General features: G+C 34.9%; 7 protein-coding genes across 7 annotated transcripts; 5 read left to right on the top strand and 2 right to left on the bottom strand.

Annotated features, from left to right (window-relative positions):
* Positions 1–427: 427 nt before the first annotated feature.
* On the bottom strand, positions 428–1,990 carry B0P05DRAFT_531208 (S-adenosyl-L-methionine-dependent methyltransferase). The gene is made up of 7 exons (XM_051576941.1): positions 1,712–1,990; positions 1,611–1,662; positions 1,269–1,551; positions 1,148–1,204; positions 1,040–1,097; positions 841–988; positions 428–789 (listed from the first exon to the last, which is right to left on the bottom strand). The coding sequence occupies exons 1-7, from the start codon at positions 1,977–1,979 to the stop codon at positions 600–602; spliced, it is 1,056 nt and encodes a 351-aa protein (XP_051437650.1). The 5' UTR covers positions 1,980–1,990; the 3' UTR covers positions 428–599.
* Positions 1,991–3,032: 1,042 nt separating this feature from the next.
* On the top strand, positions 3,033–4,568 carry B0P05DRAFT_531209 (S-adenosyl-L-methionine-dependent methyltransferase). Its single transcript, XM_051576942.1, has 7 exons — positions 3,033–3,388; positions 3,438–3,489; positions 3,549–3,831; positions 3,889–3,945; positions 4,003–4,060; positions 4,117–4,264; positions 4,308–4,568. Exons 1-7 carry the CDS (start codon positions 3,127–3,129, stop codon positions 4,498–4,500), a joined length of 1,053 nt encoding a protein of 350 aa, XP_051437651.1. The 5' UTR covers positions 3,033–3,126; the 3' UTR covers positions 4,501–4,568.
* A 166-nt stretch (positions 4,569–4,734) lies between these two features.
* Positions 4,735–6,012, bottom strand: B0P05DRAFT_584750 (S-adenosyl-L-methionine-dependent methyltransferase; the record flags this gene model as incomplete). Its single annotated transcript, XM_051582387.1, has 7 exons — positions 4,735–4,918; positions 4,971–5,118; positions 5,180–5,237; positions 5,293–5,349; positions 5,403–5,685; positions 5,753–5,804; positions 5,853–6,012. The coding sequence occupies 7 exons, from the start codon at positions 6,010–6,012 to the stop codon at positions 4,735–4,737; spliced, it is 942 nt and encodes a 313-aa protein (XP_051437652.1).
* A 1,821-nt stretch (positions 6,013–7,833) lies between these two features.
* B0P05DRAFT_531227 (syntaxin-5) lies at positions 7,834–9,092 on the top strand. Its single transcript, XM_051576943.1, has 6 exons — positions 7,834–8,141; positions 8,187–8,221; positions 8,271–8,456; positions 8,503–8,530; positions 8,580–8,838; positions 8,897–9,092. Exons 1-6 carry the CDS (start codon positions 7,958–7,960, stop codon positions 9,051–9,053), a joined length of 849 nt encoding a protein of 282 aa, XP_051437653.1. The 5' UTR covers positions 7,834–7,957; the 3' UTR covers positions 9,054–9,092.
* On the top strand, positions 9,083–10,960 carry B0P05DRAFT_531232 (uncharacterized protein). The gene is made up of 2 exons (XM_051576944.1): positions 9,083–9,649; positions 9,674–10,960. Exons 1-2 carry the CDS (start codon positions 9,158–9,160, stop codon positions 10,613–10,615), a joined length of 1,434 nt encoding a protein of 477 aa, XP_051437654.1. The 5' UTR covers positions 9,083–9,157; the 3' UTR covers positions 10,616–10,960.
* A 529-nt stretch (positions 10,961–11,489) lies between these two features.
* B0P05DRAFT_355117 (uncharacterized protein) lies at positions 11,490–12,554 on the top strand. Its single transcript, XM_051573607.1, has 4 exons — positions 11,490–11,618; positions 11,679–11,945; positions 11,998–12,037; positions 12,085–12,554. Exons 1-4 carry the CDS (start codon positions 11,616–11,618, stop codon positions 12,444–12,446), a joined length of 672 nt encoding a protein of 223 aa, XP_051437655.1. The 5' UTR covers positions 11,490–11,615; the 3' UTR covers positions 12,447–12,554.
* A 527-nt stretch (positions 12,555–13,081) lies between these two features.
* B0P05DRAFT_531238 (S-adenosyl-L-methionine-dependent methyltransferase) lies at positions 13,082–14,465 on the top strand. Its single transcript, XM_051576945.1, has 6 exons — positions 13,082–13,345; positions 13,405–13,483; positions 13,558–13,824; positions 13,871–13,910; positions 13,955–14,071; positions 14,147–14,465. Exons 1-6 carry the CDS (start codon positions 13,335–13,337, stop codon positions 14,335–14,337), a joined length of 705 nt encoding a protein of 234 aa, XP_051437656.1. The 5' UTR covers positions 13,082–13,334; the 3' UTR covers positions 14,338–14,465.
* Positions 14,466–14,811: the final 346 nt, after the last annotated feature.

Genomic DNA, 14,811 nt, shown 5'->3' on the forward strand with positions numbered 1-14,811 from the left:
AAGTTGTTTATTATTATATACATAAATGTTTTCCATAACAGTTATTGTTACCGAACAATGGTTTTGACTAAAAGAAAAAAAGCAAACTAGACTCTATGCGCCTAAATTGAGCTATAAATTGCCATTCATAAGTTCCATATGTTAGTAAAGATTATAAACATAATCACAAGTTACATGTAATCAATATGCTTTCTGTATTATATTAACAAAATGATGAGACGCATGTATCCCTATCAAATCACAAAGAAAATTACACGCATAAATCAACTGAATCAGTAATTTCCAAAAGGAAAAGGACAGGTAAAAAAGGTTATTGTTAATATAATGCAACTATTTGTTTGTATATATATATTACTCCTTAGCAATTCAAAAATGGGTATGATCTAAATGCGCATTTTTTTATCAGGTTGCTATTATTCGATTCATTGTTTGAAGCAATATTTATTAGGCTCTCTGTATGCATGATTGTTAATAAGTATTTTGCATAAGAGAAATGAAGGTATTATAAGTGATAGTATTAGTGATCCAAATTATAGAAATAACGATAGTAAAATTAGAGTTTTCTAAATGTATTCTTAATAATTTGAAGAAGACAGAAATTAGTTTTTATCAGCAATGGCTTTGGGCTTTTGAGCATAAGCAACAAAGAATTTAGAGTATGTCTTACTCAGAGTTAATTCTATGGCAGCTTTTTCCAAATATGTATCAAATACGCCCGGGCCATCCAGTGCTGGATTTGCTTTGACTAAAGCTGGCTTGAGGTTAATACAGAGGTGTTGAAAATCACACCTATCACATGAAATATGTTAGTGATGAGTGGAATTAGACTGCAGGGCATACCATAATAGTTCACCAATTTTTCCACTATGATTGAATGGAAGAGGAATCTTTTTTACAACAATATTCTCAAAGCCAGCTTGTCTCAATCGATCTTCCAATTCCAAGCCAATCTTGATTCTAAGGCCACGACTATCAAATAATGTTTCGACTAAAAAAAGAACAAGTTAGATATCAACACAAATACAAAAAGCTCACTTACAAGCCTTAACTAAAGTTGCCATATAAGGTCCCGCCTCATCTAAGTCAATAAAGCTAACCTTGAAATAAATAAATAAGTTTAATTGGCTTTTTTGACCATTCTGCTTACTTCGGCCAATTCAACATAGCCTCCGGGTTTTAGAATTCTATAGTGCTCTTTTAAAGTCTGCAAATGAATGAAATGCGTCAGTTAATTAAAATGTAAATAGATATGTGTTAGTATTACATACGTTTTTCCAGTCATCATGTGTCAGACCACCAATAAGCAGACGTTGATGTACATAGTCAAACATGCTGTCTTCGTATGGAATACGCTTGGCAATATTGCCAATAGCAAACTCTACGTTGGCTGGTTTGATGTCTTCGGGAAAGACGCAAGAGGCGTCTACACCATAGATCTTGGACCGAGGATAAGATTCGCCAATCTCAAAGGTCCAAGTCGCAGGACCGCAACCTGAGTCAAGCACCGTGATACCTTCTTCTAGCATCTTTGTCACAGGCGCATGGAAGTTGCTAAGGATTATGATAATAGTGAGTAGCTTGGCTCAAACATAGTTTGTGTCTTTCCATACCATTGAAATGCATAGCGAAGGATCCAATGTTGTTGGTGGATGCGATCGTTTTCTATCATGCAAGATCAGTAACAGTGCTGTTTGGGCAAGACACGTCTTACCATCATCATCATTAGGCAGCAAATAAGATACGTTATCGTGCCCTTGATATCTTCTTCCATCGCTGTACTTGTAGTTGTATCCACCAGCATCACTGTTAGCTTGTTTAGATGAAGTAGTTGGGCTGCAAGTAGCATCAGTACTTTTAATAGCTGAGCCCATATTGTCTTTCGATATTGATATTATGTTTTTCTTATTGAGATTTGTTAACTGTGTTTTTTTGACTTGTCTTTTCTGAAATATGCCTTTCAAGGATGAAAATACACCCATAATCTACAAATCAAAAAAAAAAAAAAGAAAGAAAAAACAGATTAATTATCATTATTTTGATATGCATCTGTCTAAACAGAGCATTCATAGAATGTGGACTATTTCTTGTGTGATAACAAGAATCGTACCACAAATTTGAATTTTGTATACTTGAATGTTCGTGATCCTGATGCACTAAATTTTAAGTTTTTTTTTTCTTATTTTTGTCAAAGAAGTAACATGGTCAGATACATTTCAATTATGTATGCTGAGACTTGTTAAAGGATAGCTTCTGTTATTTTTTTTTATTTGTCTTTTATAGTCTCTTGAGAGACTACGAATCTTACAAAATATACACTTCTCGATATAAAAAAAAGTGCTTTATTATTGCATGCAGCACATTGATTGGTGCAATTACGGGGAACAAATATATGGTTTTTGTGATCAAAAGGAGGCAACATAAATAACACAGCATTATCAATTGTCAGTAAATATTTTTTGTTGTTGTTGTTTGTGCATTGAACTTTAAAAGAATAGCTTGTTTGTGACATGACAGACAAGGCAAATAATCATGGCTTTTCAACTTTGAAAATAAGATTGGAGAGCCAATAATTACTTACTCAGCTCGGTCCGATCTCAGGTACACAGGTGAGAAGCACAGTGATATGTGCAAAGAACCTTAATTGTTCCAAGAGTAGACTATATTCACAAATGAAATAATTTGTCTCATCTGTCATCTTGTTTTTAAACAGTTCTATAACTTCTTCTTTATCACATATTTTTTTTTATTTTGTTAAAGCAATATAAGAAAAAAAAGAGGAGAAAAATGGTGATTTCTTTTATACCATCTATGTCTCGCAAAAGAAGGGTTTCCATGGTAACACCAGAAAATAAAATAAATAATTGCTTGTGCGTTTGTCACACAATCTCTCTATAGGCTAGACCCCTTCTCTTTTGCATTAAGCCATGTAATTTCTCGTACAAAAAATCACGATTACATAACTCAAAGTAATAGAATTCTCTTTTAATTGTTTTCTTTCAGTAAAAAAGAATATGGCTAAAGTAATCAAGAAACACATCTGTAACATTTAAAATCCTTTATTTGCTTCAAACAACGATTGCCTCTCCGCATTAATCTTTTTTTTCTCATTTTCTTTTTCTATAAATTATGGGGATGTTTGCATCCTTGAAAAACATCCTTCAACTGAAGCAAGATCGAAGGCGTTCGAGCGGAACAAGCAATAGCAAGCAATCAAATACATCTTATATGGTCGGCACAACTTCTTTAACAAACAGCACTATTTCCAGCCCAACTACTTCATCTAAACAAGCTAACAGTGATGCTGGTGGATACAACTACAAGTACAGCGATGGAAGAAGATATCAAGGGCACGATAACGTATCTTATTTGCTGCCTAATGATGATGATGGTAAGACGTGTCTTGCCCAAACAGCACTGTTACTGATCTTGCATGATAGAAAACGATCGCATCCACCAACAACATTGGATCCTTCGCTATGCATTTCAATGGTATGGAAAGACACAAACTATGTTTGAGCCAAGCTACTCACTATTATCATAATCCTTAGCAACTTCCATGCGCCTGTGACAAAGATGCTAGAAGAAGGTATCACGGTGCTTGACTCAGGTTGCGGTCCTGCGACTTGGACCTTTGAGATTGGCGAATCTTATCCTCGGTCCAAGATCTATGGTGTAGACGCCTCTTGCGTCTTTCCCGAAGACATCAAACCAGCCAACGTAGAGTTTGCTATTGGCAATATTGCCAAGCGTATTCCATACGAAGACAGCATGTTTGACTATGTACATCAACGTCTGCTTATTGGTGGTCTGACGCATGATGACTGGAAAAACGTATGTAGACTTTACCTAGATTCACGCCCATCTTACAGGTTTAATTCCTTTTTTTAGGCTTTGAAAGAACATTTTAGAATCTTAAAACCAGGAGGTTACATCGAATTGGTTGAAGTACGATAAACTCCCCAAAAAAAGAGTAGAAAGTTACTTACATAGATACACCTATAGGTCGGCATGACTGATTTATATAAGGCTGGTCCTCTTATGTCTACTTTGCAATCAACTTGTAAATATAATGGTTGACCTTGAGCATTTTACTAAACAAACGTATAATTTCTATAGTTAGAGCTGTTATGGAAGCTCGTGGTTTGCAATTTGATGTTGCATTACAATTAAAAGATCGCTTACAAGAAGCTGGTTTTGAGAACATTGTTGTAAAAAAGCTTCCTATTCCCTTCAATCATGGAGGCAAGATTGGTCAATTGATATGGTATGTTATCATAGATCTTTATATATACTCATTCGTGATACAGGGAAGATTATAGACATCTTTGCATGAATGTCAAGCCTTTCATGATGAAAATGAATCCTTTGTTTGAAAAGGAAGGTGCTGTTGAAGCACATTTGGACTTGTGTGCCGAAGAAGTTAAACAAAATAACACGTATGTCGACTGGTATGCAGCCTTTGCTCAAAAACCTATGTCTGATGCAACCAAAGATGTATGATTGCTTGTATATAGATATTCTTATTCGATGATTTTTAATAAAACATCTTAATACCTTTTTTTCTAAGACGTCAGTAACATAAAACATGTCATTATTTCCAAAAAAAAAAAGCGGTTTTATGCTAAAACAGTATGAGCACAATAAGGAGCATAAATTTTTTTCTTTATTTCTACTTTTCATGTATATATTCATAGTACTAGTCCTTTATGTTGGTATATTACGTAGATTTACAAATTATTGTTCGCTAAAAACAGGCTTTTGAGCATAAACTGCGTACCAACCCAAATGAGCTTGACTGCGTCTGGCTTCTTCACCACACTTGTTCAAATGTGCTTCATATACTTCTTGATTTTCAAACTCAGGATTTGTCTTTGACAAAACAGGCTTCACATTCATAAAAGCGTGTCTATAATCTTGCCTATAGAAACAGTCAATACATGAAACAAACAAACAAAAACAAGCAACACTACCAAAGCAATTCACCGATTTTGCCTCCATGGTTCACAGGAATTGAAAGGTTTTTCACCACAATGTTTTCAAAACCAGCTTCGCGTAAGCGACCTTCAAGTTCTGCACCACTGTTGATTCGCATACCACGACTCTCCATTCCTTTCTGGACTGTTGAATAAAAATAAGTACATGCTTATTTCGATACATGCCTTTGATTTTGATGACTCACATGTATTTATTAAAGTAGCTAAAGCAGGACCAGCCTTTCCCATGTTGCTTAAATCGGGCTGGTAAAAAGATAAGTATGGTACACAAACAAGTCAAACTCTAATCATGAATTACCTCGGCCATTTCAATGTATCCTCCTGGCTTTAAGACCCTGTAATGCTCTTTCAATGCCTAAAAAGAAAAAGAAAGGATTAAAGGGAAAGAAATGGCATATGCTAACGTACATTAGTCCAATCTTCATCTGTCAAACCAAGGAAGAGCAGACGTTGATGTACATAGTCAAACATGCTGTCTTCGTATGGAATACGCTTGGCAATATTGCCAATAGCAAACTCTACGTTGGCTGGTTTGATGTCTTCGGGAAAGACGCAAGAGGCGTCTACACCATAGATCTTGGACCGAGGATAAGATTCGCCAATCTCAAAGGTCCAAGTCGCAGGACCGCAACCTGAGTCAAGCACCGTGATACCTTCTTCTAGCATCTTTGTCACAGGCGCGTGGAAGTTACTATATTGGTAAAATATGTACAAATTAGATTCAAAAGAGCCTATAGACAATATGACTTGAATCCTACCACTGAAAAGCATAACGGAAAATCCAATGTTGTTGATGAACACGATCCACTTCTACATAAATAACTATTGAGTCAACGAATAAACAGATGTGCCTGTTACCATCATCGTCATTGGGCAACACATACGCAACGTCCTGTTGTGCATGGTATCGTCTACCGTCTCGATACTGATAGTTATATCCACCGGCATCACTGTTGGCCTGCTTAGATGAAGTGGTTGGGCTCCAAGTAGGATCGTTTGAATGATATGATGAGCTCATAGTAAAGGAATTTGTTGCAGATGATGAGGATTTTCTACTGTTTGTTGAGTCTCCTCGGGATTCTTTTTTTTGAAGCAAACTTTTCAAGGATGAGAGTACACCCATAATTTATGAAAGAGAAATAAGAAAAAAAGCGGGCTGATAATCGTCGTTTTAATGTTCTTATGTTGCAGTAGTAGATCCATATACAATGTAAAAAAAGCTATGAGGTGCCACAAAATCAAATCTCGTATGTTTTTATATAAAATAAGGAGTTCTTTCTTCATTACATTGCATATGAAAAAGCTGACAGGTGGTATGGTTTAAATGAGGGAAAAAAAAACAAGAAAGCTAAAGACGAGGTCTAGTCTTAACTGGACTCAGTGTAACATACGCGCACAAGCAATTATCATTTAAAAATTCTTGTACAACCCAAATGAAATCCTCATTGCGTAAGTCAAGCAATATGAGGAGTTTGAAGGCCTTTTTTGTTCATACTTACCAAGTCCATAATGAGGACTCTAAACATATTTGAAATAGAAGACCAAAGTTTTATTCTAGACAAAAGCAAAAGAGAAGAAATGCATACATGCTGAAGTGATCATAAATCTACATTCTACCATACTTTCTTCATATGTAAGCTTGTATCATGACAGAACTTGTTTAACCTTAAAAAAAGAGTCATATGGAATTACTGTATTTCGATCGTATCGAGAGGAAATATGGAAGTGTCACCATGTTGATTGTGATTATCAAGCAAACACAAATCAAATGGCTAATTATTTTATTTTTGTTCCAATAAAACAAGAGAGACTCATCGTAAATAAAATGTGTCAAACAAAAAAGTGCTATTATGCTTTGGAGATAGCTTCATATTATCACCTCCTCTCATAAAAATAGTAACACTTCAGTTGATTTATTACTTTTAGACTACTCATGAGCCACATGAGCTTATTTTCTCTGTCTATATATGGCCTGCTCAAGACATATGTTCTCAAGTAGTAAAAAAAAAAAAAAAAAACTTCCAAAATGTTTAGCCATCTCTATTCTATTCTCTTTGTTTGTTTGATTATTTGTAGTAACACGCACCCACATGCTATCTACTTGCAGTGCCCACTTTTTTTTGCGTATTTTTTCACATGACAAATCAGGGGAAGGTCTGCTTGGAGATTGAAATAAAGGTGTTGAAATCATGCTCTACTTGCATTTAAGCTTCAATGGAACAAAAAGGTGTTATACACTGACTCGAAATAATAATTAGCCCAGTTTTCGGTCATTCGAACTCAGCAACAAAGGTACCATAATCTAAGAGTCCTTTGATATGCCAAGATAATACCTAAACACGCTCAGTTTTTTGTGGATGATCTGTTGAGATATTTGTTTTAAGATAATATAAGTAGATAAAAATCAGTGTTTGATTGTACAGCCTTTGGCGTCAATCACAGCTTGTTATTGGTTAGTCAAGTAGTATGAATGTAATGAGAAGATAGTATAACGCAAAGAAAAACGAACAAGCGACCCACTCCTTAATGATTATTATTCTTTGTTATTCCTCAGAACAAGAGCTGGTTAAACTTGAGTCTTGATAAATGGTTTTACACAACCACATCAGTAGTATTACATCTCTTGATGCAGACACATCAATATTTCCTAGTCAACCATGATGCTTGGCTCTAAGGGAGGTATTCAACTACCTCCTTGTATCCGTGTCAATATTTCGCATAAACTGGTTTATATCTGTCAATAATCTATCTCTCTTCTATTCTCTGCTTTTCTTTATAATCCAATGTAAGTAACAATATCAATATTATTTATGTATCTCATGCTCTGCTTGATTTCTAGAACTTGATATTTTATTTTTCAATAAAGTGCATTTTCTACCCAATGATGTTGCACCAAAGCGAAAAAAATAGTGTGACAAGCTTAGGCTGTTTACTCTCCTTTTCTCATCTGGTTGTCCTGCATCATGAAAGACAGAACGTCTGAATTCTATGCACTTGTAGAACGTATAAAGAAAAGAAGCACTGTTAAAACAAGAACAAGCCCTCTCCTTGCTTCTAAAAAGACAGCTTCCGAGTTTTCTAGGATGTCAGCTCAGTTGGGACGTAATATTGCTTCTACTTTTGAAAAACTTGACCAGTTAACTTATTGTAAGCGTATATTAGAAAACCAAATGGCCTATTGACGCTCTATAGTGACCAAGAAACAGCCAGATACGACAGAAATCAATGCAAGTGAGACACAGTCAAGTCAACATAAGGCATTAATCAGTCCTATAGACACTTACACTTTCTATCAAGCAAGATATTACTAAACTCAATCAACGAATCAAAATATTACAGACTGTTCAACAAGGACAAAAGATATCAAAACAAGCTTCTGAGCATTCAAATAACGTGGTTGTATCACTGCAAAATAAATTAGCGAATGCATCACTTGGGTTTAAGGATATTTTGGAATCAGAGGTAGTGTGGTACCATTGAGATCAAGACTAATGCTATCGAAAAATAGGTTCAGCATACGGAACAGCGTATACCAGGTAAATCATAGACACCAGCATGTTTTTCTATATACTGATCATATTCAAGTGCAAACCACATCACCTCAACCCCGTCGTAGAGTAAATGCAGCTACTCAAGATATATATGATGATTCTCCACAATCCCTTGGTATACCCATGATTTCCCAACATCAACAACAAGAACAGGTCATGATGGAAACGAATGATAGACGCATAGAAACAAGGACAAATACAATGGAGGCTATTGAGAGTACAATAGCAGAATTAGGCAGTATTTTTCAACAATTGGCTACTATGGTAGCAGAACAAAGAGAGACAATCCAAAGGTGAGTTTAAATATGTTGTACTCAGCCATTAAATTAATTTTTTTTTTTTTTTTATAAGAATCGATCAAAATACAGAAGATATAGAAATGAACGTATTAGGAGCACAGAGTGAACTACTTAAATATTACAAGAATATCAGTACAAATAGGTCATTGATCATAAAGGTATTCTTGACTATAATTATGTTCTTTTTGCTATTTACTTTTATTATGTAAATAAATAAAATAAAATAAAAAAATTATAATTCTTCTTTTCTTTCTTTTTTTGCAACCCCTGTTGTTATACTGAAACCCCAACGTATCTATTATTTATATAAAGAATGCATTATTACAATCAAGACAAAGACAATCCTAACCTCAATAGTCAACTGTTTGGACAGTCCTTTGAGGAAATGAACAGCAACTCTTTTCTTGACTTTGAAACAAGTCATAGTTTGCCAACTCACTATAACACTTCTGGACAAGACTTTCTTTCTTTTGGTAAAGACGATATAAGTTTCTTGAATGAAAATATCTTTTTGGACAATCAACAACAAATTCTCTTGTCAGATCCTAGTTTTGTTCGACAACAACAATTGCTTCAACAACAAGAAAAACAAAAAACAACAGAAACTACGCCTGTTCGTTCCAACTTGTCTGCCATGTTTGACATAAACAAGACGCCGCAAGTACAGCCGATACAGTTGGTCACAGGTCACCAAACAAGTCCAAAGCCTATACCCATTGCATCTACAAATCACTTGTCATCTTCTGTACCTTCTGATCCTGTTGATCATCAACGTCGTTTCAATGAACTTCAAGCAAGATTTAGAGTCAATTATGCAAAAAAGCCACAGAAACTATCTACAGAGCCTTTAGGATCCTCTGTACCTACACACTACGACAGTAAGTTGCTCTCGTCTTCATTTACAGAGGGCAGTATACGACGCAAATCATCCCTGGATCCTTCTAGTACGAAACCTATACTCCGAATCAACCGAGAAGGCGGTAAGATCAAATCAAACAAGTCCTCGAATATGGCTATTCCTTCCCCCAATAGCAACACGACGAATGCTTCTTCATTCCCTTCTCGCACTATGCCCATTCAAATCCAACGTGTCCAGAGAGCCAGTCCATCTCAACCATTTGATTTAGAACAACGACAAAAAAGACTGGATGATCAGCTTGTCAAGGTAGATTTTGATGATATCACAGTGGCCGAATTGAAGGAAATGTTACGTCAACGAGGTAAACCAGCTACAGGTAAAAAAGCCGTGTTATTACAGCGTCTACAAGATGAGCGTGAAATGATATGCCACGCAAGAACGCATGGTATCCCTATCCTGAACCGCAATGCACCACCACAACTGACAGAAGGAAGTAGTCCTGTTATGCAGTCGCCATTGACAGATCATGCAGCTTCTTTACCTGAATCAATGTATCTCTCGAGTTCACCTATGTCGACTTCTTTGGGTGGCTTAAACCGGTCCATTGCAGATATGCATATTGGCTCACCACCACCACCACCACCTGTTCAACCATCACGCCGATTCGCACCTTATACAGCAACAAGGTCGAATATGATTTCGAATTATTCATCTTCTATGCCTACAGGTCATCTTGACGCGATGATGATGATGCAACCTACTCAACCTAGTCTTAGAACGTATGCCCCATTTGCCCCTTCTGCATTAGCCACACCTGATAAAGAGGACGAGCATAATCCCTTTGATGATTATAATAACACCATGGATTGGACAGATCCTTCCCTTGATTTCTTGCTTCAAAATGGTAAGTAACTTGTTTGCTGGAATTAAGGCTCACAAAAGAAAGGCATAGGTGATTTTCAAGGTAAATCAACTGAAGAAATTTTGTCCATGTTGTATACAGATGAATTTGCTCAAGACACCATGGGTCCTGATTTGGCAAGTGTCATGTTTGACAACAGCATGGCTATCGATAAACCATAATATATACATAACCTTATAGACATTGTTCTCTTTAATGCATTTATCTACTGTATTTCTCATTTTTTCTTTTTTTGCTTTGTTTTGTTTTTTCTCTCCTTTTTACATAATCATCATCATCTATTTCATTTAATAAACCATAAAACTCGATTAGGACACAAGGCTTGTCGATTCATCTCAATATGTAAAACATAGGAGTTTATTAGCTGAGTTTAAATAGCATGTTTCAAATCTACAGTAACAAGTGTTACAGTTTTATGCAGTCCCTGAGCAGATCTTTTAAAACAGAAATTTACATTTCTTTTTTCTTTTCATTTTTTTTTTTATAGAAAATCAATATGGGCAATAAACTATCAACACAAAATTACATGAAAGCACGATATAAAATATCAAAAAGACCATCACCTAGTTCATCTTGTTCAGCTACAACTATTTCAATAGCTGAAAACACTGAAGATACCTCACCAAACAATAGACAAGTCACTTCTGTCTCTTCTCTTGACAGAAATAAACATGCAAAAACAGGCATTTGTTCTAGAATGACAAACACAATACAAGAATTAGACGAAGATAGAATGCATGCTGTAATTATCTCGAAGTCAATATTATTCTTATGTTTACTTATTTTATCTAGACACATTTTGCTGTCAAGACATTATTTGGCTCGCAAGTATAATAATAATAATGATAATAATAATAGTAATAATGAAAAAGGAACCATCTGATAACAAAATTAGATAGAAATTTTGCTGAAACTGTTCAACAAACAATTGATTTTAATTCAAAACATACTCGAGTGCTAGACATTGGTTGCGGAACAGGTACTTGGATCATGGTATGTTAAGAAATACATATATATATATATAAAAGACTAAGTGATGTTGTGCGACATTAGGATATGGCAACTGAGTTCCCCAATACTCAATTTATCGGTGTTGACAAGACGCCTCTTTTCCCTGAAGCTATTCGACCTCCAAATGCTTCTTTTAGATTACTTGATGTTGTGGAAGGATTACCCTTTGAAGATAACTCATTTGACTTGATTAATACTCGCTTATTTTTACTTGACCTTCATCCTGAGTTCTGGTCAGATTTTATCAAAGAAGTACTGCGTGTCACAAAGCCTGGTGGCCTGTTTCAAATGATGGAGCATCAAGTTATAGCAAGTGATTTATAAAAAGTAAATTAATCAATTTCTAACACACTAAGGTTAGGATGAGGGTGATGAAGTGGTACAAGACTTCTCAACTCGAGGTAACTTATTTACTATTTCAATACAAAACTCATTCTATCTTGCTTAGTGGAAGAAATGATGGCTAAAGAAGGTATAGATGCTAGAGTATGTGATAAACTAGACGTATTACTTGGTGAAAGCGGCTTTATTCCTAAACAGGCGATGGTCAAATCAATTCCTTTAAGTAAGTGTGTATTATGTAATCCTGTCTATTCATTTCCTTGTTATATAGAAGGACATGTGCTTTCTGATGAATTTATGTATGTCTTGGACATCTTGTTTGACATGGCTCGATGGGTCGCATATGCTGCATATAACATCAGTTCAGAAACCGAATATCAAATTGCAAAACGGCGATACATGCAAAGTAGAAGAGAAAGCTCTACTACAACATGGCATTATATTGTCGGACAAAAACCTGTTTCTTAGAATACATTTTTAAATAATAGCAGCCACATCGATAGTAGGGCTAGTAAACTAAGCCTATTCCTCATCATTGACATTTTTGTACTACTCTTGTTGCATTCATACTCCCCCTTTTTTTTTTGCTTAGTTAGTGCACTTCTTTGAGAGTGTGTATATGTGTCCCCTATTTCTCTATTTGTTTGTTTGTCTGTTTTTATTAAGTACTCTTGGGTTGATTTAAAGACAGTTTGGAGGCAATAAGTGGATATGTATTGTAACACAAGCGTCCCTCTTTCTCTTGTTTTGGAAAAAGGAACTCGTTCATGGTCTTGAGTTGGAAAACATAAAATTACAAATGTGTGTGAGCAGAGTTTCAGTTAAAAGAAAACCATGATAGTTACTATATTTGAACCCACGAATGTTGTATTCATGACATTCACAAGCCTGTTTTTGGAAAATTCAAACACGAAATTACAATGATTTCGAAACTGTGTCATTGACTGCGTCTGTGCACAAAATAATAATGAAATCTAAATTGAGCGCGCTTTTTCATATACTCACATGGTTCATAACTTTAACCAATTCCACGTTTGTAACTCTAAAATTATAAATTTGTTGTCCCCTTTTTTTTTGAAAAATCTTTTTCTTTCTCCTTTAGCCTTTAAGAAAAAAATGGGAGCAAAATTATCTTCTAATAAAAGCATAAGAGAACTTTATAAAGCTAACAAAAAACTCAATGGTGATATCACTGCCACATCTTATGATTCAAGTGCAGAACAAGCACAGACAATGACAACTATTTCACCGGACAAAAGTCAACAAGATGAAGAAAGAATGAATGCTGTAAATGAAGCATATAGAATATCTTTACATCGTTAACATGTCTTGTAGCATCATTTTGCTTTAAAAGAAATGTTTGGCGCGTATGTTTTTTTATTATTATTATTTATCATTAATAGTCACTTAACTTTTCTTTGCTTAGCAATTATACCCAAACCGTCAGAGAAAACATTAATTTTAATTCAACTTCAACTCAAGTACTTGACATTGGCTGTGGGCTGGTACTTGGATTATGGTATGTTTGCTTTTCTTTTTTTTTATTCTTGAATGCCAATTTCTTTATGTACGACATTAGGACATGGCAACTGAATTCCCAGTTGCCCAATTCATCGGCATTGACAAAGATTCACTTTTCCCTCAAACCATTCGACCAGCCAACGTAACATTCAAAGAAGGCGATGTGAGAAATGGCCTTGATTTTCCAGACAACACATTTGATCTAGTTCAAATTCGATTGTTCCTGTTGGCATTTGATATGAACGATTGGGACAATTTTTTTAAAGAGGCGTATCGTGTCTTAAAACCTAATGGTTACATTCAATGGATGGAACCCAAAATGGCTGTAGGTAGAAATGAAGTTTGTGTGTTGTTGCTAACCTGTAAAATAGGATGAAGGGAATGAAACTGTGCGTGGATTCTCTGCAGAAGGTAGATCACATTCGACATGCGTATAACAACTTATCTTTAGTTAGTTACTAAAATGATGAGAGAAAAAAACCAAGATCCCAAGATACATGAGCATCTGGAAGCCATTTTATCAAAACATGGATTTATTCCAAAAGAAAAAATCACAAAAGCTGTACCATTAAGTAAGTTTTTTTTTTTTTTTTTTTTTTTTTTTTTTTTTTTTGTATACACTTTCTATCATTCTAACTATAGAATAGAAAATCATCCCTTATCCGATGAATTCATGTTTATTATTGATATCAGTTTGGATTATTGCAAACCAATTATCATAGGAATGTATCGTCTTACTTCAGATGAAGAATTTTTGGACTTTAAGAAGAATTTGCTTGAAAGTAGACGAAGCAGCTCAGCAGCAACATGGTCCTGTGTTGCAGCTCAAAAACCATGAGAAAATCGAATTTAAAGAACTGGACTGTGTGAAATTGTAAAAAAAAAGACAAGAAAAAAAGATTCCCTTTAATAGAGTTAAAGAATACCAACCATTTTATATATCTTATTGTTTTTATCCAATGTATCTTTCATATAAAAGAAAAACAACTTGTGTTGATAAAGCTGTTGTCTTCAATTACAAAGCAGAATGACTAGGCCCAAATTAGAATGATAGTAATCAGAAGCTTCTAAAACATGCATGACTTGGAATCTTTTTATCCCCCTTTTTTTGTATGATATACTTGTGTAAATAATTCTAAAGGAAAAAATGATGTCTTTTCATTGATTTTTTATAGAATGTTTGACAAGAATCCTTTCTTTTGTAGTTCCTATTGTAGAATAGTGTGCATAAAACCTATAGTATCTTGTTTCTTGATTATCTGGTTGCAATTTAAATATCTTTTGATCTCCTAGCTCTTGAGATGGCTAAATA

This window comes from Gilbertella persicaria (genome assembly GCF_025201335.1).
Source record: "Gilbertella persicaria strain CBS 190.32 chromosome Unknown B0P05scaffold_8, whole genome shotgun sequence".
Classification (NCBI taxonomy): Eukaryota; Fungi; Mucoromycota; class Mucoromycetes; order Mucorales; family Choanephoraceae; genus Gilbertella; species Gilbertella persicaria.

Excerpts from the sequence above, each read along its gene's own strand:
- B0P05DRAFT_531208 (XM_051576941.1), bottom strand. The coding sequence starts at position 1,979 with ATGGGTGTATTTTCATCCTTGAAAGGCATATTTCAGAAAAGACAAGTC. Across the intron at positions 1,663-1,711 it reads GCTGCCTAATGATGATGATG|AAAACGATCGCATCCACCAA; the intron begins GTAAGACGTGTC and ends CTTGCATGATAG. Across the intron at positions 790-840 it reads AAAATTGGTGAACTATTATG|GTGTGATTTTCAACACCTCT; the intron begins GTATGCCCTGCA and ends TTCATGTGATAG.
- B0P05DRAFT_531209 (XM_051576942.1), top strand. The coding sequence starts at position 3,127 with ATGGGGATGTTTGCATCCTTGAAAAACATCCTTCAACTGAAGCAAGAT. Across the intron at positions 3,389-3,437 it reads GCTGCCTAATGATGATGATG|AAAACGATCGCATCCACCAA; the intron begins GTAAGACGTGTC and ends CTTGCATGATAG. Across the intron at positions 3,832-3,888 it reads CGCATGATGACTGGAAAAAC|GCTTTGAAAGAACATTTTAG; the intron begins GTATGTAGACTT and ends TCCTTTTTTTAG.
- B0P05DRAFT_531227 (XM_051576943.1), top strand. The coding sequence starts at position 7,958 with ATGAAAGACAGAACGTCTGAATTCTATGCACTTGTAGAACGTATAAAG. Across the intron at positions 8,222-8,270 it reads CAGATACGACAGAAATCAAT|ACACTTACACTTTCTATCAA; the intron begins GCAAGTGAGACA and ends TCAGTCCTATAG. Across the intron at positions 8,839-8,896 it reads CAAAGAGAGACAATCCAAAG|AATCGATCAAAATACAGAAG; the intron begins GTGAGTTTAAAT and ends TTTTTTTATAAG.
- B0P05DRAFT_531232 (XM_051576944.1), top strand. The coding sequence starts at position 9,158 with ATGCATTATTACAATCAAGACAAAGACAATCCTAACCTCAATAGTCAA. Across the intron at positions 9,650-9,673 it reads AACTTCAAGCAAGATTTAGA|AAACTATCTACAGAGCCTTT; the intron begins GTCAATTATGCA and ends AAAAAGCCACAG.
- B0P05DRAFT_355117 (XM_051573607.1), top strand. Across the intron at positions 11,946-11,997 it reads TGATGGAGCATCAAGTTATA|GATGAGGGTGATGAAGTGGT; the intron begins GCAAGTGATTTA and ends CACTAAGGTTAG. Across the intron at positions 12,038-12,084 it reads ACAAGACTTCTCAACTCGAG|TGGAAGAAATGATGGCTAAA; the intron begins GTAACTTATTTA and ends TATCTTGCTTAG.
- B0P05DRAFT_531238 (XM_051576945.1), top strand. Across the intron at positions 13,484-13,557 it reads TTGACATTGGCTGTGGGCTG|GACATGGCAACTGAATTCCC; the intron begins GTACTTGGATTA and ends GTACGACATTAG. Across the intron at positions 13,825-13,870 it reads GGATGGAACCCAAAATGGCT|GATGAAGGGAATGAAACTGT; the intron begins GTAGGTAGAAAT and ends CCTGTAAAATAG.